The 24604-nt window shown below is 46.7% G+C and overlaps 2 protein-coding genes and 1 long non-coding RNA gene across 4 annotated transcripts in view; 2 read left to right on the forward strand and 1 right to left on the reverse strand.

The window, feature by feature from the left end:
* The window catches only part of DLGAP2 (DLG associated protein 2), a 629281-nt gene extending 628153 nt beyond the window's left edge, over positions 1-1128 (forward strand). The window contains exon 17 of the mRNA XM_061134978.1: positions 773-1128. Within this exon, the coding sequence (XP_060990961.1) occupies positions 773-991 (219 nt within the window). The 3' untranslated portion in view covers positions 992-1128. The remainder of the gene's footprint in view (positions 1-772) is intronic.
* A 117-nt stretch (positions 1129-1245) lies between these two features.
* LOC133050325 (uncharacterized) lies at positions 1246-8395 on the reverse strand. The gene is made up of 2 exons (XR_009691592.1): positions 8113-8395; positions 1246-1644 (listed from the first exon to the last, which is right to left on the reverse strand). It is a non-coding gene; the product is annotated as an uncharacterized LOC133050325 (long non-coding RNA).
* Positions 8396-13942: 5547 nt separating this feature from the next.
* CLN8 (CLN8 transmembrane ER and ERGIC protein) overlaps positions 13943-24604 on the forward strand; it is a 50133-nt gene continuing 39471 nt past the window's right edge. Inside the window, exon 1 of one of the 2 annotated variants that reach the window (XM_061134956.1) lies at positions 13943-14077. The gene's annotated coding sequence lies outside the window, so the exon portion shown is untranslated. The remainder of the gene's footprint in view (positions 14078-24604) is intronic. The other variant, XM_061134953.1, reaches the window with a different exon arrangement.

Here is a 24604-nt window from a genome sequence, read left to right on the forward strand (position 1 = left end):
GTTCCAAACACTGAGGTTATCCTCCTGCCAAAAACAGTAAGACCGACCTCGGGTTCCGCCATGTGTCCCCTGAACCCGCCATGGTGGCCAGGCCTGCGCACCCTGGTGCCTTCGGGTCTTTTTGGAGGCTGAAAGAAAAAGGACAGATGAGGGTTTCCCCCAGCAGCTGGGCATGTGCTTAGAAAAGGCCGCGCCCATTTCCAGCAAGGACTCCGTGTGGCCTGTCCCTCCCGCCTGGGCAGGTCCGGTGTGCGAGCCCAGCCAGCAGACAGAGGGCGCAGGAGGGATGCAGGCCTCCCCTGCGCCCGGGGCGCTTGCCAGCTCCCGGGGTTCCTTTGCTGCCGGATCGGGCAGCCTCTCTCTTTCTGGAAAAGGCGTGCTGGGATCTTGGGGTTGTGGTTGGAGAACACGAGCTGAGAGTCAGAGCCAGTTAATCGCATTCGATTCCTATGCAAGTGAAAACCCATAGGTAGTTTATGTCGAGGGGTCTGAGGCCCGTGGCAAGAGGACTTGAGGCGGCTTCCACCTCCTCGGACCTTGCGGTCTGTGGCATCGCGCAGGCCCCCGTGAAGGTGAGCGGGTGTGCGTTTGTGAGGGAGCGTTCAGCCAGCAGCAGGGTCAGAACGGTGCCAGGACCAGGCCCACGTGCACAGAGGCTTCCTGCCCCGGGAGCCTGGCGGGTAGGGCGCAGCCCCGCAGGGGTGGGCGGGGGTGGGCGGTGGGGAGCGCCAGGCTGCTCTGACCCCCACTCTTGACTTGTGATGCTTTTCAGGAAGAAAGAAAGGTCCCCCCTCCAATACCAAAGAAGCCCCCCAGAGGGAAACTCCCCATCACCAGAGAGAAATCTCTGGACCTGCCGGACAGACAGCGGCAGGAGGCGCGGAGGCGGCTGGCGGCGGCCAAGAGGGCGGCGTCCTTCCGCCAGAGCTCTGCCAGCGAGCGGGCCGACAGCATCGAGATCTACATCCCCGAGGCCCAGACGCGGCTCTAGGGCGGGGCCTTAGCCGTGCCAAGCGCCATCCCCTCGTCACTCCAGTCTCATTCCTCCAGTGAGTCCGCCCCGCCGTCATGTTTGTGCCATAAACACCCTGGAGCGCCAGGACGTCCGAGCTCGCGGCCACAGCGACTTCTCCCAGACAGCTCGGATGCCCACCCCCGGGCCGGAGCGGCATGGGGACCCCTGACGCACCCCTCTGCTCCCAGAGGGGGTCGAGGAAACCGCTCGAGATGGAACCCAGTTCACACTTTCTTATTTATATTTTTATAAATCGTGTGATATTAGAGGCGAGAATAACAAACAACTGTGAAAGGGTGTGTCTCAGCACTCTCAAGGCATTAGATACCCCAAGAGAAGGTGCTACAGCTTGAGTGCAAGAAAGGAAGACCCCCACCCCGCGGCCTGGGGTCCCTGTGCCCTGAACCCGGCGACCCCTCACATGGTTCCTGTGCCAAGTCCATGGTGATGAGGAATCGTCTCTGCAGCCACCAAGCTCCCCGCCTCGCGCTTCTCTGGAAACCTGGGGTGGAAGTCCACCTCTGCGCTCCCAAACTCAGCACAGCATCTCCACGGCCAGAAGTCAGCTGAATATCCGTCCACACAGGGAGAGACAGACGGAAACAGAGTCTTAAGAGAGGCTGACTCTTCTGTAGCAGGGGTAGAAAGAGAACACGGTTGTCCTTAATCAGATAAAAGAGTCGTTTATTTTTTATCCCTTTGTAACTTAAACTATCACCCACAGTTCTGTCTTTAAGTTTCACCCTTTATGCTCCATGTGATTTTTTTTTAATAGATGTATATATATTCTCAAATGCTCTATCAGTTGACTTTCCAGGGTATCCTTAAAAAACAAAACAAAACAAAAAAAGTTTGCTTGTTTAAAATGACAGTTGTAATGCTGTAAAAAGTTTAAGAAATATGAATGTGTGTGGTAAGTATATCTCAGTTTAAATGGTAAAGAAGAAATGTGGTTTACATTGTATTTTTCCAGAATTCTTTTGTCCTATGCAGTACAGGTGAAGTCCAGAATATATTTCTTGCCTGTTTTCGACATGACAAAAAAAAAAAAAAAAAAGAAGGTCACATTGTGATTTCCAGCTGTGGACTTTCAGAAAAGTAACTTGTTTTCATGATTCTGATTGGCACAGAGAAAAATAGGAAGGTCTCTAATGGAAGGTTTTCCATTCATCTCGTTAAATTTAGATGCCGGGACCATTGTTCCAACTGGATGGTTGTGTGTCTGTTGAGACACCACCTCAAAGGAAGCGCCCGTGGACTTACCCACTTGACCCCAGACTAGAGTCCTCGCTGTGACTCCAGGTAAAAGCAGGGGCCACAGCGTTTCCGTGGGACGCCGTGTGCCCGGGAGTGCGGGCCCCCAGCCCAGCAGCACAGACCCCCCTCAGTAGCACTTTGTTTTCCTGTTTGACTCGCACTTTAAGACACACCGCCCTCCACACCTCGCGCGTGAGAGCTCCGGTGACGTCCTTGCACAGGCAGGCGCCTGCCGCCTGCAGCGTTTCTTTTCCTCATAGTCCACATTCCATGAAGCACGGGGTTCGTAGGAGCGCAGGTGATAGCAAAGCATGTGTAGCTTCACAGTTTTACTTTTTTAAAGCTGAGTAGTTAAGAAGTCCCTGTAAGAACAAAACCCTGTAAATGGAACCTCATATCTGGTATATATTTTACCAAACAGCCTTAAAATATATTTGGAAGCAAAAATCAGTACGAATGTATATCCTTGAAAAATGCAAAAAAAAAAAAAATCCCTGAAATATTCTTCTATAAATGAGCCCTATTTCCCCAGAGTATTCTAAGCATTTTTTTCTACCTAAATAAATACCTAAATCCTGAGTAGTATACAATAATGATGCTTCTTCCTATATTTAGTATACTCTGTTAAAGACAAATGTATTTGCAAGCATTAGCATTTTAGACTTTAAACATGATGTGTTATTAAGACGAACAGCTCTCTAGAAATAACCACAGGAAATTGGGTGTGACTCCCTGACAAGGGGAGATGTAAAATGCATATGTGCTTGCAGCCTCCTCAGGTGTGCCTCACCTGGAAGCTGATGGGTTTTATCTCATTTCCTTGAACTTGTACAAAATGGCTATCAACCAACTATAAGATTAGACAACAATCATTCTAGATCCCAGATTCTCTGATCCTGACTTAAAAATACTCACTGAATTTGAATTAATGTTTTTATGTTTTGTATACTCTTTTTTTTTAATTTTAACCCCCCTCCAAAATCTTGACCTGAACCATCCGTAGGTGAGCAGATTCACCTAAACTAAATTTGACGTCGGTTGTTGGTTGGAGGTGGGGAGCGTGTCCGATCCCCTACTTGATCCACGTTTTTCCAAAGAAGGTTGTGGGGGGAGGGGCAGTGTGCGTGCGGCGGCGTCTGATGAGTGTCACCGTGTGTGGGACACGACCAAGTGCAATACAGCCGTTCTCGTGGTGACATCCCGTCATGAAAGGCAGACAATAAGCCATGTTTACACGTTGTACATGTAAAGAGAAATAAAACTGTTTATAATACTTGTGTTCCTGCATCACACGAACTCTTACAGTCACTCCTACAGACACAGAGCACATAGCTACTCTGTGACCATTTCATCACATCCTGGATGCAATTTAGCAAAAGATGATCTTCAGGATTGAGAATCTGGTTGAAAATGATACCACACCGCATTCTAGGCACATTTGTGATGGAAAGGAAGTGCCACGTTCTCTGTGATCACACACTTCCCTTCCCTGGAGATAACACCTGTAACCATCATAACCAGGTGCCCTTTAGAACCATTTTCCTCACGACCAACACGTTGCTGTTGCCGTGCTGACGGCCCTGCGTGACTTTCCAAATCAGAACACAAGTATGATAAACAGGGTCCTAGTGTTTAACAAAACCCAGAAAAGGCAAGTCTCACTTGTTCACAAGTGCGCTTTCAATGTAATTCATCTCATACATCTTCAATGGTTATAGTTATCTTTAACATGAGAGCGGTTGTTAGTGACAGTTGTTACCATTGTTTCTCAGCAAATTGATGGGACCATCCTAGAATGGGGGATGAAGAGTTGAACTGTGGTATGATACCAAAAAATTACATTTTTGTTTCAAAGGAAATGTTGTTGATGTATTCACCTCAAAGTCGATACTAAAGACGTCCAGCATTAAATAGGAAAGTGTATGATTAGGAAAAAAGATCAGGCTACATTGACGATTTCCTCTTTAAAGAAAAATAACCACCAAGTCAGTGACCTTGCAAGTAGAGACTGTCCCTGCTGATGCCTAGAGATAGAAGTGACCAAATTTATGGCCAGAAGACAGCACGATCCAGGGCCCACAGATGTGGGGCTGGGATGTTTCTTTGGGGGTCTGTGTTCCTGTTCAACCCTTCCCAAGTCTGCATGGGGCAGTCACCTCTCCATCACCTTCACTGGAAGACCCCACATTGCACTTTCACGCAGTTCTTCAGCCAGGTCCAGGATGGACTTTCCTGGGAAGGAAAGGCATGGCGCAGACATCCAGTCCAAGTGCCTGCAGGGGCACCGAGGACAGCTGTTTGGAGCAGCTGCCTGGTTTGGGCCGAAGCATCCGGTGGCGAATAGGAAGAGGGAGAAAGGGGAAGGCCCTGCGAGAAACCCTCTGCCCTAAGCAGTACCTGGATCCAGTCACAGGGACCGTGAGCGCTCCGAGGAGCATCCCGGGAGACCCAGCCAAGGCTTGAGCTGCTTTGGCTGGAGAACCTCAGCTCCTCCAGACTCCTGTCCACTCCCGAAGGCCCCACGTGCAGTCTGGAATCAGTTGCCAGCGCCCAGTCCAGGGGAATGGAGGCCCTGCAAACCTTGGCCACGGGGCAGGGGCGTGTCCCACCGAGGGTGCAGAAAGGTGGCCCCGACGGGTCGGCCCGCGGAGGGCGTGGGACGTGGGCCTCCTGCCGTTCTGAGAAGCGGCACCTTCCTGCCACATGCCCCAACGTCAACCAGATGGCTCCACACACGCCTTTAACCCCACATGTTTCTCAGGCACTTCCTTTCTTCTCAAAGCCTGAACTGCTGAATTTTTTTTCTTTTTTTTGCATATTTAACATATGAATCAGGTAGTTGGAGACACTGGTTTTCAAACACCAGCCGCTTGGAACACCTTGAGAGTCTCCTTTGTTTTAATCTGCATATTTGTTTACACTTGTTTGAAAGTTTTGGTTAAAGACACTGTTCCAAAATTCGAAAATAAAATAGAAAACCTCAAATATAAGTGACCGAGACTATAGCTGCTGCTGGTTAGCGGAACATTCTCACCACCGGGGCTAGAGCAACGGGCGTGGCCCTGTCAGCCTCCCCTGCACTGTCTGTCCTCCACGCGTGGCACGGGGTCACATCAGAGCCCTGCGCCTTCACAGCAAGAGCTCCACCTTGTCACTTTACTCCGTTGAGAGTTGCAGTAAATGTGGGCAGTGGACACGATGCTGGGAGAGGTGCCCTTTCACACTTGCGGAAGTGCCCTTTAGCACAGAGTGGCTGCAGAGGGTCCTGCAGTCGAAAGAGAAACCTGGGAATCTCCAGTCGGCTGGCCGAGCAGCCTGGCTTCTGTTCCTACATCATCCACAACTTGTCTTGACCCTGTGTTCCCGTCTCTCCTGTTCCTGTCGCCCTCACTGACATTCTGTGAAAGACTGATGGCCCTGACATCTTCTGAGCTGGTTGTGAAAGTGTCCCCATTCTTGATAAAGCGGGTCCCACCTGCTCTGTGTGGGATGCATGTGGAATCCAGTCAGATCCTGAGTACCAGGCTCAGCGGTCCCCTCCTGGGAAGGCTGTCTGGGCCCAGCAGGAGGCGATCACGAGCTTCTAGAGGGCCTGGAAGTGGAGAGAGCCCTGAGGGGACCTTTCTCCCTTTTCTCCGGCTTGGACAGCAAGCGTTTCTGAATGTTTCCCTGAACAAGGGCCAGGCACCCCCCAGAATGAGACTGTGTTATCACCATTGCTTGGGCACACCTGCATCTCAGGGGAAATGACAAGGTCTTAAGTGAAACAGGAAAGCGACAAAGAAAAAATAATTTGGAAGCAGAAAACAGCATGTGGGACCGTGCCAGGGACGGAATTAGACGTCCTGACCGGAATCGCCGGAGGCCAGTGAGGGCGCCACCGCCTCGCCCGGCCCTGGCCGCGCGTCCTGAGCCCTCTGTGCCTCGGAGAAGGCCAGGTGGTCCGGGAGAGCGCTCCGAGCAGCCGCCATCTTTTCACCTTTAAGCATCGCGAAATCCCCGTGATTTTCCCGGTTGCTGTCCTAACCCCGGCGTTCTGATCCAGCGTTAAAAAGAATTATTTCAAGTTTCAATCTGAACTCTTGGAGCTGACTTCCCTGCAGGGGAAATGTTAGTTACCTACCACAACACTACTTTTTAAAAGATTTTGTATACACACAGACAGAGAGAAACAACAGGGGTTTACCTCCCTACTTTCTTAGATTTTATGTGACTCTTCATCATGGGTGCTTATTCCGAACCTGAAAGCCTTGGAAACGCGCGCTTTCCCGTCCTCAGCGAGGAAGGACCGGTCTCTGCAGTGTGTGTACACGGTCCCGTCTGTCCAGCGGACGAGACGAGGGGTCGGCCTGTGCGGCAACAGGGAAGCAGGGACCCCGAGGCCGTTTGTGGCGCCCCCTCCTGGAGGCCACGCCCCTGCCCTTCGGTCACCGCCCCGCCCCGCCCCCACGGCCCCGCCCGTCGCTTTGCCATGATCGCATCACTTTAAAGGGCTCAGCACGTCCGTCTCTCTCCCTTCACTTTACACCTGGCTTACCAAATTCTAAAAGTTTCCCCTCGCCAGTAGTGAACCCCAGGCTACTTTCGAACTCTGATTTCCAAATGCTGTCCCCTCCGTACGGGTCCTCCCTGCCCGGAGAGCAGTCCACACGCCCACCCCCCACGTCACGTGCCAAAACACCCAGCTGTGGCCTAAGGACCAAAGGAAATGCCTCCTACAGAAATTCAAGGGATGTTAGAACCAGGAAACTAGCTGTTTTAGTTAACGTTTTAAAAAAAAGTATATAAATATATATATAGATATATATACATATGGAATCATATCAACCACGGAGCGCCAAATATTCTGCATCTGTACAGAATCACTCTTCCCTGGAGTTAAACTATTTTAGGAATTCTCTTTCTCATGCTTTTCTGGTTCTTTTGATAAGTTCTCTTCAGTAGCATGCAGGACACCTACTCTGAATGTACAGGGCGCAGTCCACACCACGCTCTCTTCCTTTTTGTGGATAAGTTCTGATCAGATGTTGGTCATCACTTCAGGGCATTGAAGGATTGTGTTCCTTGGGTTCTTTTCTCTCCTGACTCTTTTTTCACTCTTTCCTGACTTCTTCTAGGATAATGCCTCTCTCACCTGATTTCTGTACTGCTGATGTTCACCTCCTGTAAATAGTTCTGCAATTAAATTTTTCGAGAAAAGGAATGTTTACTTTTCATTGGAGTGAATCCTCGTGTGATTTTTAAACTCAGAATCTTTATATAGACCAAAGAGTTTTATCCAGAAAACTGCACCCTTCCCCTCAGGATATACATTTATTTGTTGGAACAGCGTCAGCTCCTCTATCCGCTGAAAAGAATCGGACGTTTATTAAGGCAACAGGTTTCAAATGTACGCGAAAATGGCACAGATTAAAACGAGTTTCAAACGAATCAATCTGGCGGTACTTAGTCGGTGCTCGTTTTAGGTTCCCTGGAGGGGCAGGAGCAGCGGCGGGCAGGGCGCGGGCGGGTCCGCGGCTCCGCGCGGGGAGGCCGAGGCCCGAAAGGCGGCCCCTCGCCGTCCGCGCTGCGACCGGGGCCTCCACCTGCCGGCCCCCCGGAGCTCCGCCTGGCACCCCCGGCCCACGGGCCCCCGGGAGCGCCGACAGCGCTGCCTGAGCTTCCCAGGCCGCCCGCCGGCCTCCCCGCGTCCCCAGGTGAGTCCGCGCGGCGGGCGGAGCGCCTCCGGCCGGGTGCGCGGGTCGCGGGCTGTGCGGGGATGAGAACCCCTGCTGAGGTTCGGGGGTTCTGGGCGAGGGGCTGACGGAGAAGCCGGCCCGGTACGGATCCCTGCAGCTCACCTGAGAACGAGCAGGGTGCGAGCGTCTTCAGTTGTGAGACGCCGCTTCTAAATGAGCACCCAGACCTGCTGCTTCAGCCTTCACTCACCCTGCTGCTTTCTCTTCTTCCAAGATTAATTTTTATCTGGAGTATAGTTGACTGGCAATGTAGCGTTAGTTTCTGCGTACAGCAAAGTGAATCAGTTACGCATATGCACGTATGTCCTCTTTGGAGTCCATTCTGTTAGAGGTCATGGCAGAGTACTGTGTAGAGTTCCCCGTGCTAGACGGTGGGTCCTTATTATCCGCTTTGATTGTAGTAGTGTGCGTATATCAAGTCCAGTCTCCCAGTTTACCCCTCCCCCATTATGTTTCTGGTAACCATAAGTTTCTTTTCTCCATCTGTGACTCTCTTTCTGTTTTGTAAATAAGTTCATTTCCACCGTTTTTTTAGATTCCACATGTAAGCAGGATCATATGACACTTGTCTTTGTCCGACGTCATTCTCCAGGGGCATCCATGTTGCTGCAGACGGCGTTACTTCGTTCTTTTAATGACTGAGTGATGTTGCGCTGTGTATGTGCTACATCTTACTTACCCATGTGTCTGTTGACAGGCATTTAGACTGCTTCCATGTCTTGGCTATTTTAATAGTGCTGCAGTGAATATTGGGTTACATGTATATTTTCAAATTATGGTTTTCTCTGAATATATGTCCAGGAGTGGGATTGCTAGGTCATATGGTAATTCAATTTTTAGTTTTTAGAGGAGCCTCCATACTGTTCTCCGTAGTAGCTGTGCCAGTTTACATTCCTGTCAACAGTGCAGGAGGGTTCCCTTTATTACACACCCTCTCCCGGGTTGGTTGTTGAATTTTTGATGATCGCTATTCTGACAGGTGTGAGGTGATACCTCATTGTGGTTTTGATTTGCATTTCTCTGATAAATGAGTGATGCTGAGCTTCTTTTCATGCGCTTTTTGGTCCTCCTTATGTCTTCTTTGGAGAAATCTCTATTTCGATCTTCTGTGCATTTTTTTTGATTGGGTTTGTTTTTTTTTATATCGAGCTGCATGAGCTGTCGGTATATTCTGGAGATTAATCTCTTGTCGGTCACTTTGTTTGCAAATATTTTCTCCCAACCCCATTCTGTGGGTTGTCTTTTTGTTTTATGACTTCTTAGCTGTTCAAAAGCTTTTAAGTTTGATTAGGTCCCATTTGTTTATTTTGTTTTTATTTTCATTACTGTAGAAGGTGGATCAAAAAAGATATTGCTGATATTTATGTCACAGAGTGTTCTGCCTATATTTTCCTCTAAGAGGTTTATAGTGTCTGGTCTTGCATTTAGGTGTTTAATGCATTTTGAGTTCGTATTTGTGTGTGGCGTTAGGTAATGTTCTATTAATAATTTCATTCTTTTACATGTAGCTGTGCAGTTTTCCCCACACCCTTACTGAAGAGAGAGTCTCTGCTCCACTGTATCTCTTCACCTCCTTTCTCATAGATTATATCATCACCCTTTCTTTCTAACACACCTAAACAAAAAGAAAGCTTTATACATTTTTCTTTTTTAATCCTATAATCCTTCCATGAAAGCTTTTATTCACTTGGCATTTCATTAAAAACTTTCGCCTTTAGCCACATGTGGTTTAGCAGTTTTCCCAGGGCTCAATTAAAGTGTATGAAAAGTTGTGTGGCATTCATTTTCGATGTGGTGATTATTGGTTCATCAGTTGTGACAGATGTACCACGTCCATGAGGATGTGAGCAGCTGGGGAGCTGGGAGGAGCAGTGAAAAGCTACACGTGAGCTCCTTACTTTAAACTCCACTCGATTTTTCTGTAAACCAAAATGTTCCCAAAATAGCCTATAAACTAAAGCATGAAAGCAGGAAGCAATGACTCAAAAAGTCAGATGCCACAGTTTAGATGTTTTCAGCTTGTTTTCCATTATTTGAAGTTTTAAATGAGTTGCCTTGTGAAAAGTAGAACATTGGAAAGATTTCTGCACCCTTATTTTTGTTTATTTTTGTTTCATGAGCTCTTAAGTTATCATCCCTTAATATGTTCAGATAATTGTTACTTGCTTTGTAATTAAGGCGAAAGGCAGAAAAAGATGCTGCGTCAAGAAAGCAGCGAAGGTTTTCGAAGCTTCAAGCTGTGGCCCCAGACAAGTAACACCCTTGAGTTCCTAGGAGTGCTCCCTAGACTTCTGTGGCGCTTTAGAATCCACTGATGGATTTCCCCCAAACAATTAGAGTCCAGAGCCCATGAAAATCCATTTCCAAACCATCTCATTACACTGCTATGGTCTTCTACGGTTGAGTGTGAAAAATTCAACTTTATACCCACAGCAAGCTGTGCAAAGCCGTGATTCAGTGACAATGCAGAGCACATTCAAAACACGGGGACTTGGCCCCCAGGGTCCGGCCTGGCGACAGACACCCCGGTGCTGAGAGACCCCCAGGGGCCTCCCCTCTCCAGCCCAGGTCCTCCGGCCCCTTCCCCTTCCGCCCCCCCAGGCTCTCCGCACGCAGCCCCTGCAGGAAGCCTCCAGCCTGCTTGGGAGCTGGAGTCCTTCCCGCCTGTCAGCACCACGTTTCCACCCTGGGCACCGAGCTGGAGATTCAGTTTAAAAGAGAGAAAGTCACGGACCTGGGCCTTGTGCTCAGCTGCAGGCCACGGATTTTCCTTTACTTTGCCAACAGGCTGGCAGCTAGCCTGTTGCTGGTTCGGTGGTGCTGGTCAAATGCGAGGCTTCTGGGTTACTCCCACACAGGAGATGCGCGGGCCCCGGGGTGCCCATCACCACCTTCCAAGGGGCCGTGCGGGGCTGCGGGTGTAGGCTGTGTGTGCACCGCGGGCTGCACAGCTGGGGACCGTGAGTTGGGGGCCTGGGCTCATCAACAGCGCAAGAGGGAAGCCCTGGGCACGTAGGAGACCCTGCCTCGCCCTTGAGGCCTTGGACAGCGGGCTGGGCCCTGAGTGATGGCCCCGGAAGCAGCAGTGGGCATCGTTGTCTTGGCACACCCAACACAGTGAGGGCGGGGCATGGCTGGTCCCCAGGGTGCCTTCACGCCTGTGAGTGTCCTTCTGAAACAAGACACTCAGTGTACATGCTGAGGTCATTTGGCAAAGGGGGGGGTGTAGTATTCCATTTCCTGTTTTCTGTGTCAAACCACACTTTTCCCCGTGAGTTCCTTCCTGTGGTCACAGTAAGGTCAAGTCTGCTGGGCCACGTGATCTGAGCCACAGGAGAGTCTGGACAGGCGGGGTCCGCTGGCCGAGCCGGCAAGGCCCCCCGCACCACGTAGCTGAGAAAGCGCCCCGGACCGAGCCCCTGTGCTCACAGGTGACTTTTCTTCACCAACATTAGAATCTCATTGTCAGGGGTCTCTGACCTTCTGTGGTCCCCTTCCCCAAATTCTCCACCTCCAGCCTTTCTAGGTGATCCTTCACTCACTAAGGATATTGGATATAGTAATTCTGTAAAAACTTAGGGGAAAATTCAAATGTTTAGCGCTAGTAAGAGCTTCCCTGATAGCTCAGTTGGTAAGGAATCTGCCAGTGCAGGAGACCCTGGTTCAATTTCTGGGACGGGAAGACCCACTGGAGAAGGGATAGGCTACCCACTCCAGTATTCTGGCCTGGAGAATGCCATGGACTGGATAGTCCATGGGGTCGCAAAGAGTTGGATATGACTTGAGCGACTTTCACTTCAGTGAGAGCTTGTTTTAACTGTACTCAAAGAAGAAAGCAGTTTTGTAAGATATTAAACCACAGAAAGTGGTTTAACCTCCCGCAGCCCTCACCCCCACAGCAGTTTCCGCAGGAAATATTGTCAGGTCGTCTCCACTTGAAACGGGATGATGAGGCGTCCAGGGCTGAGGCAGGGGCCTGGTGTTTGAGCTTAGCAGTTGCCTACACACACCAAAGCTACGCCCTCCATGATAGCCACGAAGAGACAGGACAGGCGCCTTCATTTGAATTAAGTAGCCCAGGCCCAGCAAATCTGCTTTGCATATTTATGCATAATAAGGAGCTGCCCAGGGCCAGCAACTTGAGCAACAACACGTCGTGGTAGAGAGGGCTATAGGGGTATTTTTGGCTTCAGGCAGAAGGAGCTGGATTCACCAGATCATAATGATACGAAGAGCTGACTCATTAGAAGAGACCCTGATGCTGGGAAAGATTGAAGGCAGGAGGAGAGGGGACGACAGAGGATGAGATGGTTGAATGGCATCACTGACTCAATGGACATGAGTTTGAGCAAACTCTGGGAGTTGGTGAAGGACAGGGAGGCCTGGCGTGCTACAGTCCTTGGGGTTCGACTGAGCAATGAACGACTGAGCAAGAAAGGTGAAGAGCATTGCAATGATAGTCCACCAGAGGGCAGTAGCCCCCACCCAGGGCTCAGCTGTAAGCATTGAGGTTAAACTGATAAACTTGAAGTTAAACAGGAAAAGCCAGGGTCATTTTTATATTGATCTTTGTTCAAGGATGTTGAACAAACAGGGATTGGTGAAACAGTGTTACACTTCAACATGTGAACAGTCTGAGACAAGCTGTCACAAAGTTACCCTCACTCTGGGAGCAGGAAATGAGATTTATATTCCGTAACCAGCAGTTGTCTGATCTAACAGGAGAAGCAAACCCCATGTTGGATTAGCAAGGACATCTGTAGCTTTGGGTTACGTATTTCAGATTTAATCCTTGTTTTTTTTTTTTTTTCTTTTTTTTTATTATTTTTTTTTTATTAGTTGGAGGCTATTAATCCTTGTTTTATCTCGAACTATTTTATGATTTCAAGTTCACATTTATGTTTCAAATGTCCTAATCATTCTACACACTACGGAAGAAAGGAAATAGAGAAAGAGGGAGTGATTTAGGCACAAAATGAGAAAAGGAATAAGAACACCAGTCCTGCTGCACCATAGCCCACTGCTGGTGTCAGGGCAGGAGGTTAACAGGGACCTTTTCGCCTTCTAATGCAGTTGCTTTGTTCGTGTAAAAGAGGAAAAATCAAAACTCGTGAGGAATTGTGCTGGGCCTTTAAGTAAGGGAGGTGACAAAGCTGCATGTGCCCCCCCTTGCTGGTGCTCAGCTCACCCCCACAGCTGGTCCTGAAGCCTTGCCCCCCAAAACGTCCTCCTCCACCATCTAAGAGCCTGCACACACATACGCGCGCGCGCACACACACTTCCCCACCCCACACCCCCTCCCCCAGGGCTCTGACAGTGCAACCAGGACTGAATTGTTACGACTGACTTGCTACCACAGCTTAAGAATGTTCATCTCCGAACATTCATCTCACATTTCTCTAGTCAGTTTGAAGCAAGTGTACAAAGTAATGTCCAATTCACCATTGTAAACACAAAACATATGCACCATTCACTGTCTGATTTAGAGGCGGCTTACCAAAAACAAAAACCCCAAACCCAGCCCCTGACTGGATTCAAAGGATTTGTCCAACCCACAGGCCAGCCAAGAGTTAAAGAAAATACAGTCAGATCCTCAAATCGTCTCTGCAGTGTCTTTAGGTGCAATAATCAGCACCCGGTTAAAACCTGCTGGCAGAGATAATAACAGGAGAAGTTACCAAAACCCAGGAGATAAGAACAGACACTAAAAACAGTTCCATGGGAATTCCAGAAGTCAGAGTTAGGAGATATGTTCCCTAAAAATACACGTGATTCTGTGTTCAGAGCAGATGGAGTCTCACTAGAGAAGTGAAAATCATCTATGTGGAACTAGAAATTCTAGAAAGAAAACATGTCATGACCCAAACTGAGACCTCAAAGCAGATCATACATCACAGAGGAGAGGAATTTATAGAAAGGGAGACACGGGAGAAAAGAGGATGTGGGGCAGAGAGGAGAGCAGATTGAACACTCCCAGAACTGGGGTCCCTCGAGAAGAGAGAGAAACGACTCCGCAGAAGCCAACCGAAGACGTGAAGCTTCGGGAAGCGCCTAGGGCGCTGAGCCGGTGAATGGGGAAGAGCCACGGGTGGGGCCGCAGGCAGCCTGCAGGACGCCGGGCACAGAGGGGTGGGTGCAAACAAAGAAGGCGGGACCAGAAGGTACTGGGGGCGCAGGAGGGGCCCGCTAACGTGCTTCCTGTCCCCCCAACCCCGGGCCGGCTCTTCACGGGGAGCTGGGGGTGCCCCTGCTGGGGGTGAGCCCATCAGCCCCCAGCAGGCCTGCACGCCCCTGGGCGGGGGGGCTCTTTCCAAATATTGGCGTTTCCTTGCCTCCCTCCCTCTTGCTCCCGGTACCCCCCCACCCCCCACCCCCCAAAGCGGTCTTGCTGGCGCTTCCCTCTGGGGTGCGGAGCTGGTGCACCCAGCAGTTTTATCACAAATCAAAATTACGTTAAGGTTCCGTGTTTGCCAGGGGCTGGGGTTGAGAGGAAGTGAGTGTTTCAAGGGGCGAGAGGGTCCGTTTGGGAAGATGGAAAGTTCTGGGGATGAGGGTGGTGATGGATGGCACGTGGGAGGGGCGCACCATGGGAGAAGGTGCAGAGATGGGATGGGGTGTGCGGGGCTTTGTGAGGAGCCCAGGCCGCAGGGAGGCAGGACAGTGAGCAATCAGATGCCCGTTCTGATAGCCCGTGCAGGGTGACCTGTGAGTGCAAAGGCTGTCTCTAAAGCATCAGGAGAAAACATCTCTGGGAAAGCCAAAGGTCTTCACTGCCTCCAGCCTGTCACAGTAGCCTGGATGAAGCGCGGGTTCTCGAGGTGGTTCAAGGGTGGGTGGGAAAGGATGTCCAGATGCAGGGCCCTGCGGAAAGGAGTGAGTTTACTCAGAACAGAGAGCAGAGATAGTGTGGCCGCTGCAGGCACAGCAGGCCAGGGGGAGGCCACACATTCCTGGGTTAGTAGCCGATTTCTGTAGCCTCAAGACAAAGAAGATTCCTGCTTAAGGGTGGCGTTTCTTTCATTTGTATTGAGCTGTTCCTGCTTTTCTTATTGTTCACATGCTGATCCCCTGCTTAGCATAAGAGATTGCGGATGTGGGAATGGCTGCCTCTCACTTCCCCCCAGCTCCTTGGTGCTTACTGGGGAGAAAGTAGCTGATGGCTTCCAAGTAGCTGGCTTTCTTTCATCTGGGCTCAGAAATTTGCATTTGGAAGAGGCATGTTTACTGGTAGAGCAGAGAGCAGAAAATATTTCATTTCACATTCCCTCCCCAAGGTCGGAAATTCGACCACATTGAGAGACATTTCATGACTGCTGTTTGTTTTTGTCCCAGGGCGCTGGGAGACTCCTTCCAAATCAGGTGAAAGTTCTGCATTGATACGTCACTCTAGGTGTTAATTTCCAGCCATTAGGCCCATTGGTAGAGAATAAAAGATTCTATGGATCCTCTTTCTTCTAACCTAATAGGGTCCAAGAGATATTTCCCTTGTTGACTCTTCCCATACTTAGAATCACACTATTACAATTATTCCACATTATAAATATGATCTGGTTTTTCAAGATGTTTAACCTTATAAAATAAACAGATTACAACAGCTAATATGTTGTTAAAATTACAAGTAGGATTTTAAGTCATGAGCTTCCATAACGAAACCATCTTCCTAAAAGATCACCAAGGCTAGGAAGTGATTCATCAGGCAGCAATCTGAGTTTTCATGTAACACATCATTAAATGTATTACATCAGAGGCTTCATCTGGTATGTAAGCACCACATTCAATTTGAATTATAGCACAGTTGCCTCCCTGAGATGCTGTAAGAACATCAAGGGCCATACGATTTTGTAATACAGCTTTTCCCATCATAGATACCTCAGAATTTAGTAGGCTAGTAGCCTAGTTGCTGTCATTTAATGTCTTTTGAGTGAATTTTATTAAGTCTTCAATGTAAGAAATAACTTTTTCCAATCCTACTGAAGGCACAAAAATAGCTGCTAAGTGATCATACCAGTGAAATACAGATCTCTTGGTCCATCAGGCTCATATTGATGGTAAATTTACTGGAGTCACATCAGAGTTTGTACATAAGTGGCCTTGAGCCCAAGGGAATCCTAAAGTACACCTTCCTGGCCAGCCTGGTGGTCATAGATTGGCCCCACAAAGCCATTGAGTCCCTTTAGGTGCCAGCCAGTATATTTCTGGACATCTGACCCAATCTGTTCCATACCAATCACCGTCTTTAAGAGAAATGGTAAATTGATAGTTTTCATAAGGCACCTAGCCTAATATTCTAGTGTTATTAGGTTGATTATCTTTGGTATGGTTTAATTGTTCCCAGCATAGGGGGGCCTCTAAGCTTAGATGACCATAGCCTGGTGTTAAGCCAGATAAATACATTCCAGAACTGAGGAAGTGTCCCTCCTAATAGTCTAGAGTTTACTTTTTTTGACTGCAATTTAGCTTTTGTTCTGACTGAGCTAGAGTAACCTTAAGGGGAAGTTCATATTTATGGCCAGGGTTAGAATAAGTATGTTTGATTGGCCAAGTGAGTGGGTCCCATCTAGTGAAGTCAGTACCAGCCCAGACAGAACGATAATTTCTTTCTTCCAAAATAAACTTTATAAGAGCCATCCAATCAGAGCTTTGGAGGAGAGAAACCTATCAAGGTAAACCAGAAGTACTGAATAAAGGTAACTGACCCAACAATTTGATTGATTTCTAAAATTTGCATAAGATCATGCCCATGATAGAAAAACATTTGATTCATGTGCAAGAGTCCAAAAAACTAAGCAGAAAACTTATGAACAATCATACAGGTCAGGTGCAGGGTCACTTGGGTCAGCTGTCTACTTCTGATGTCATCTTCTCATCCTAGTGATGGTGTGTCCTTATTATCAGAGTGTTGTTCTAAGGTGGGTTTGAGGTTAGCAGTACTCTCTATAGACCAGTATGGTGCAGGAGCCCTTTTTAGGTGGGAAATATCAATCCAAGAGTCAATTCCCTTCAGTTTGGCTGCACATGAGATAGTTAAAAGAAACTAATAAGGGCCCTTTCATCTAGGTTGGAGGGAGTCCTTTGAATGATATCTTTTTTAATATACATAATCTCCTGGTTGTAGGTCATGGGGCATCTGATCTTCATTTGAGGATAGATTACTATAAGTTTCAGAAACAAATTCAGAATGATTTGTCAATACTTTGGCTAAGCCCTTTCAAAAATATCTCCCTTAAGTAATATAGGATCATGTTCATCCAGTCTCCTTGGTCTCCCTGTAATAATCTCAAAGGGAAACAAATGATGTTTGCCAAAAGGCATGGCTCTGAGGTTGAAGAGAACCAGTGAAATGGCCTTAGGCCAAGGGAAGGGATAAGCATCCATCATTTTAGCCAGCTGAGTTTTAATTGTTCCATTTGTCCTTTCCACTAACCCAGAAGACTGGAGGTGATGGAATGGAATGGAACAATGGAAATGTTGCATAATTGACCAAATTTTGCACATTTCCTTAAGTTTGTCCAGAAAAATGGGTCCCTCTGTCACTGTGCAGTTCAGAGGGGATTCCCCAGATGGGAATCACTCTTTCTAAAAGCAGCTTCCCTACTGATTGTGACTTGGCCCTTCTGCATGGTTGACGATTTGAGTACAACGTAGTTAAGAAACTTGGAATATTAAAATTAAATAGAGCTCTTTATAAGTCCAATTCTAATAATATCTTTTAGAAGTAGAGATATCATATGTGTATAATGTGTACACAGACAAAAGCAAATGAGATCTCATGGCTTTAGCTATGAACCAGGTGTTACAATATTAATATAAACTTACTAGTTAACAAACAGTTGGAAGACCTTGAAGTTGCTTGTTCAGATGATTAAGGCTTATTATCTATAAGGTTTGGCTGAGGGAACATTCTCAGCAGTTTTGATTTAAAACTGCCATTTTTTTCCTTGGTTTCCCAGGACTTGTCTGCTTAACTGGGCTTAGTCTCAGCTCCTAGAGGCCTGTATTCATATTCTGGTTTACAAACTTGCAAGACAAAGACAGTTGCTTAGTTTTTCAAAGAACAGTTCTGTCACCTGAAGTTACTAAAATCAGTGGCAAGATTTTTAATAAAACTGAAATTTAATTTACAAAGTTCTGTTGTATAACTTTCGAGTTTTAATTTATCATGTCTTCAAAGGTTTGTATAAGGCATTTAGCAAAGACTTTTCTGAGTTTATAAATTAAACCAAAGCAAAAACACTATTTTTAAAAAATTAACCCTTGCCTATTAATTCCCAGTTTACTTATTTTATATAACTCAGGTAACTGTTGGTATCCTCAGCACATTTAGTTAATATTTCCTTAGTGGCAATCTATATGCCTTGTCTTTCCCATAATATAATTAAATAAGAGCTGTAACCACCTTATATAAAGCCCATTTAAATATACCAATTTATATACATTTATCTAAATTGCACCAACTTCTATACCTTTGACTTTAGTTTTCATAAGAATCCAATCAACAAGCTTTGATCTTCGGAGAGAGTTTAGAAGTTTTTGTTGTTGTTGTTCCTTGTCTATTTTACCTACTTCTGTGTATAAGGCTCTTCTATCCCCAGGCAGGTAAAGCCCAGGAAGTCAGGCCCTTTGGCCTGACTGTCCCAAAATAATTGGTCAGGTATCTCAATGTAAATTTTTCTGGCCCCTTAAATAACTTAAAACTGGGGTATATAGAACAGGCTTGTTTAGCTTTTGATGTTAGAGACCAGTAGGGGGTTCCTCACGGCTCATTAACTCTGTTGTTGTTGTTCAACCCCTCAGTCCAAACGGACTCCTTGTGACCTCAGGGACTGCAGCACATCAGGCTTCCCTGTCCTTCACCATCTCCCAGAGTTTGCTCAAACTCATGTCCGTTGAGTCGTTGATGCCATCCAACCATCTTGTCCTCTGCCCCTCACCCCCTTCTCCTCCTGCCTTCAGTCTTTCCCAGCATCAGGGTCTTTTCCAGGGAGTCTGATTTGGGATGCAGTAAGCAGCAGGGAGCCATAGCTGGAAGCAAGGTCTTAGTTTCCCCGACCGCAAGTCCTAACCACTGGACCACAGGAGCCAGCAGTTAGGGTTAAGGTCCCTAGTCTTGCCTGCCCAGTCCAGAGGCAGAAGGTAAAGCGGAAAGAAAGAAGTTTACTGAAAACAAAACTACATTCAGAAAGGCACGCTGGTGAGCTCAGAGAAAGTCTCACCTTTGGGAAATTTAAATCCTTCACGAGGGGGACGGTTTCCAGGTCTTTGTCTTCCCTCAGGCCAATAATCTTGCTTTGTCTGCTCCTCTCCACACCCCCACCCCACCAGTTTGTCTCAGGACCTTCCCCAGGGTGGAGCTCCAAGCAAGGCTTCTGGAAGGAGCAAGACTCCCCATGGCCTGGCACTATCCTCTGACTTTTGACTCCAGCAAGCCTTTTTGTGCTTGTATAGTGTCTCCCTTATCCTAAAAAGGGGGAAACGGTGTTCCCTTAATCTTTTACTCAGACAGGGTTTTGCGTCTCTTTGTCCTTACCATGATTTCCTTGAGATGTTTGCAAGACTGCCTATTTACCCTGATTCTACTGTTTCTTCCATTTTGGAGAACAAACAGGAGGCTGTAAATTCCTCAACTGGACCGCACCTATCTCTTGCCTCAGGAAATGCAAAGAGGAGGTTGGCTGATTGCAAATGTCCAACCTAGAGCCACTATCTACCAAGTCAGCTCCTGGGGTCAGGTGGCCAAAGTATTAGAGCTTCAGCTTCAGCATCAGTCATTCCAATGAGTATTCAGGGTTGATTTCCTTAGGATTGACTGGTTTGATCTCCTTGCAGTCCAGGGGACTCTTGAGAGGCTTCTTCAACAACGAGGTTTGAAAGCATCGATTCTTCGGTGCTCAGCTTTCTTTATGGTCCAACTTTCATAGCCAAACATGACTAGTGGAAAAACCAGAGCTTTGACAAGATGGACCTTTGTGGGCAGTGATGTCTCTGCTTTCTTAATATCATAGCTTTTCTTCCAAGGAGCAAGCCTCTTTAATTTCATGGTTGCGGTCACAATCCGCAGTATTTTGGAGCCCAAGAAAATAAAGTCTGTCACTGTTTCCGATGTTTCCCCATCTATTTGCCATGAAGTGATTAGACCAGATGCCATGACCTTAGTTTTTTTAATTTTGAGATTTAAGGCAGCTTTTTCACTCTCCTCTTTCACCTTCTTCAAGAGGCTCTTTAATTCCTCTTCGATTTCTGCCATTAGGGTGGTATCATCTGCATATCTGAGGTTATTGATATTTCTCCTGGCAGTCTTGATTCCAGCTGGAGCTTCATCTATCCTGGCCTTTCGCATGATGTACTCTGCATATAAGTTGAATACGCAGGGTGACAATATACAGCCTTGACATACTCCTTTCCCAATTGTGAACCAGTCTGTTGTTTCATGTCCAGTTCTAACTGTGGCTTCTTGACCTGCATACAGGTTTCTCAGGAGACAGGTAAGGTGGTTTGGTATTCTCCTTAAGAATTTTCCACACTTTGTTGTGATCCATACAGTCAAAGGCTTTAGCATAGTCAATGAAGCAGAAGTAGATGTTTTTCTGGACTTCCCTTGCTTTATCTAAGATCCAGCAGATGTTGACAGTTTGATCTCTGGTTCCCTCTGCCTTTTCTAGATCCAGCTTGAACATCTGAAAGTTCTCAGTTCATGTTCTGTTAAAGCCTAGCTCCCAGGATTTTGAGCATTACCTTTCTATTGTATGTGAAATGAGTGCAATTGTGCAGTAGTTTGAACTTTCTTTGGCTTTGCTCTTCTTTGGGATTGGGCTTCCCTGATGGCTCAAATGGTAGAGAATCTGCCTGCAATGCAGGAGACCTGGGTTCAGTCCCTGAGTCAGGAAGATCCCCTGGAGAAGGACAGGGCAACCCACTCCAGTATTCTTGGCTGGAGAATTCCATGGACAGAGGAGCCCGGCAGGCTACAGTCCATTGGGTTGCAAAGAGTTGGGCACAACTGAGTGACTAACACTTTCTTTGGGATTGAAATGAAAACTGACCTTTTCCAATAGCGAAGTAGTATCATATCTTGTCTATTTACCCATTCTAAATAGCCATACAAAGAATTATTTATTCACTTTAGGTAAGTCCTTTTAAAAAAATTTTTTTTTACCTCATTGGTATAATAGCTAGACTTTTTCCCCCCAAGTTTTTTGTTGATATTCTTTTTTGTTGTTGTTGTTGATATTCTTAATTGCTTTTATTAGCATCTGTAAGGCCCATTGAGGGGAAGGCCACAATGAAGCTTGCTCAACCAATTTTTCTCATTCAGGAAAAAATTCTTAGATTAATTTGACTTTTGTTTTATACTTTTAACTATAACTGTATTACACTTTTGTTTTAACATCAAAACTGTTGTTTACAATGAGAGTGCTCTAAATTTAATAATTTGTTAGTTTCTCTAATTTTCAAAGAATCCATCATTTGGCCACCAATAAACTATAGCTCCTCAGAGATGCAAATGATTAAGAAGGCAAAAACATCTCTCATAGGCCTTACACAAACACACACACACACAGACACACCAGAACAAAGTAGGAAGGTCAGACAGAACATTTACAACCCAAAGACAGAGAGACCTGAACTTCCCCCTAGAAGCCCTAGTTTAAGGTTTTACCACGCTGGCTGTTTAATTTTGAGGATTTAAAGAGCCCCTCAATAGTTAGGGTACGATTTAATTTCTCCAATTAACTAGGTACTTGCAAGTATGAGTTCCGTTCCTTAACCCATAGACCCCAACTAGTTGGAGTCACAGAGCTCTCACTCTGTTTTAGGTGGCCCCAGGGTGACTTTTGTGGTTATTCCTACAAGACCTGTTGGGAGGAGTGGTTTTTCTCTCTGTATCATCATTATCTTGATGTAAATCTGTTGTAATCTGGAGGAGACAAAACTTAACAGATATTAAAAAAAAAAAAAAAACAGAGGCCATGGATCAGTGAAAGAGTTATTGTAACTAGGGATCAAGGAAGGAGTAAGAACCAAGCTACATTTGATGACGATTTTGATTGTGGTTCAAATAGGGTCAGCACTTGGGTCATCCTGTCCAAAGGAATGGAGCCATTTGGACTCAGAAATAGTTGGAGGAAAGACAACCGGAACATTAATAGACAAAATAGAAAAAAATTAAGCCTGAAGCCTAATTTAGATTTAACACTTCAAAGAGACTTATAGCCAGGTAGCCAGTTGTCTAGGTTTATCTAAGTAGGTCTTAACTTTTAATGTGGCTATTCATCATTACACATGTGGTTTTTTTCCTTGGCAGTATATGATCCAGAGCAATTTCATTGTCTAAACATATAACTCTGGAGAAGGAAATGGAACCCCACTCCAGTTTTCATGCCTGGAGAATCCCATGGACAGCGGAGCTGGCGGGCCACAGTCCATGGGGCCAGAAGAGCCAGACACGCCTGAGTGACTAAGCACAAACATGTAACAGTTATAAGAAGAGACCTTTAAAAAGTAAGGTTTAATCACCTGCTCCTAGCAGACTTTGTTTTTAGAATGGCTGATGGCATCCTAAGTCTGACACAGCTCAGAAAACTCGAGTTCTTAACAATTCAAGGACTTGTCTGCAAGCATACCATGGTATTGAAATGTGAAAACCGATTCTATTCACAGGGCCAAAGAATGAATTCTGCAAACTCGCAAACTCTCACACAGGTAAAGTTTATTTTTAAAGGCTAGAGATGCAAAGCTCTCAACGTAGACTCTGAGAGGGAGTGAAGGGCCCCAAAAGGCGGGCATTACAGCAGTTTTATATCTTTACTAGAATTGATCTGTATAATTTTGATTGGCTTGTGACTTTAATGTGTGTCATTTTTGACCATCAGTTTGAATGCCACAGTGCCCAGTTTGTCATTTTTATGGCTTTTTTGGACCCTCAGTTTCTCAGTTTCTGCAGACATTGCAACACCATCGCTTGACCTTTTCTCTAGACCCCAGGCCATTATTTAGGAACCAAATATATGTTTAAGAGCTAATGGTCTTCTTGGACTCTTTTTCCCCTTGAGAAACTGGACAGCAGTTTATGATTGTCTTGTCCTGGTGTTGTAGGAGGGGGGCCCCCTCCAAGGCCCCAAGAGTGGGCTCTTGTCTAACACTTAGAAAAGAACTATCCGAGGAGACACGTGTTGACAAAACCAGAGACTTTATTGGAAGAGGGCGCCCGGGCAGAGAGCAGCAGGGTGGGGGAAACCAGGAGACCCACTCTGCCACGTGGCTCCCAGTCTTGGTTATGGTGATGGGTTAGTTTCCGGGTTGTCTTTGGTCAGTCATTCTGACTGGTGACGCACACATCGCTCAGCCAACACGGATGCTAGTGAGAGGGATTCTGGGAGGTGGACGGACACGCGCTGTCTCTTTTTGACCTTTCCCGAACTCTTCTGGTTGGTGGTGGCTTATTAGTTCCTTACCAGGACCTCCTGTCATAAAACAAGTCATGCAAGTGGTTACTAGAGAGCCTGGCCAGGGTGTGCTTCCCCTAACAAATGTTTTATGACCCTCCAGACCAGGGAGGCATTCCTCTGAATGCCTAGAAATTAGAACAATGGGTAAGATGCTTACTTAAGAAGAGAAAAAATATTGAAATTAAAAAGGAACCGAGGTCTCATAGTCTTATACTGTCTAGCAATTTCTGCCTCAGTGTCACCTAATTATTTCCATATCTACTGTATTTTTACTTTAACTGTAAATTTTTTCTTAATAGTCAAAGTGGCTGTCACCATCAATGATGTTAGTGTTTCTCTAGGTATGGGAAGATATAAGAATCAGGGCTCATAAAAATCTCCTCCCAAAACTGCCCACTTGACTTCACATTTCAGGATGTCTGGCTCTAAGTGAGTGACCACACCATCGTGGTTATCTGGGTCATGAAGATCTTTTCTGTACAGTTCTTCTGTGTATTCTTGCCACCTCTTTCTAAGGTCATAAAGTTATAAATCATGTTTATCAGTAAATTCAGTCTCATGTAATTGAACTTTACTTTTAATGGCATGCCTATATTAATTAGATCAGCAAGCTTAAACAATACTACTATCAACTTAATATAGAATATTTCCCAGTCCACATGAACCTGACAGTCATTTGGTCAGTTTCTTTAACTATACAAGCTTTGGTCTTTAGGGGGGAGTTTAGAAGGATTTTTCTTTTTGTTCCCTGTGTTTTACCTACTTTTATATAAAAGGCTCTGTGATCCCCAGAGTTGGGTAAAGAAAAGGAAGTCAGGCCCTTTTTCCTTCTGGGAGGATTAGAGCTGGGATTAGAGCAATGAGCTCAGCTTTCGGTGCAGAGGGGGCTGCGGCCTCAGTCACCGGTTGCTCCATAGCTACTGCCCACCGCTGACCCTCCCCCCCAGAATCACCGCCGTCAGAAACAGGTCCCAGCCAGCCTTGCTCAGGGGCCTATCTGACAGACCCAGTCAACCAAGGTGGACAGTCTCCAAACCTCCAGGTGTCTTGGAGGGCCTCCTGCCCAGGGAGTGAGGAAGCAGGGAGAAGGGAGGAAGGACTGCTCACTCTGTGGTGATACTGGGGGTTGTCCTGGCCCATGCACACGC

The sequence above is a fragment of the Dama dama genome, chromosome 32 (genome assembly GCF_033118175.1).
Source record: "Dama dama isolate Ldn47 chromosome 32, ASM3311817v1, whole genome shotgun sequence".
NCBI lineage: Eukaryota > Metazoa > Chordata > Mammalia > Artiodactyla > Cervidae > Dama > Dama dama.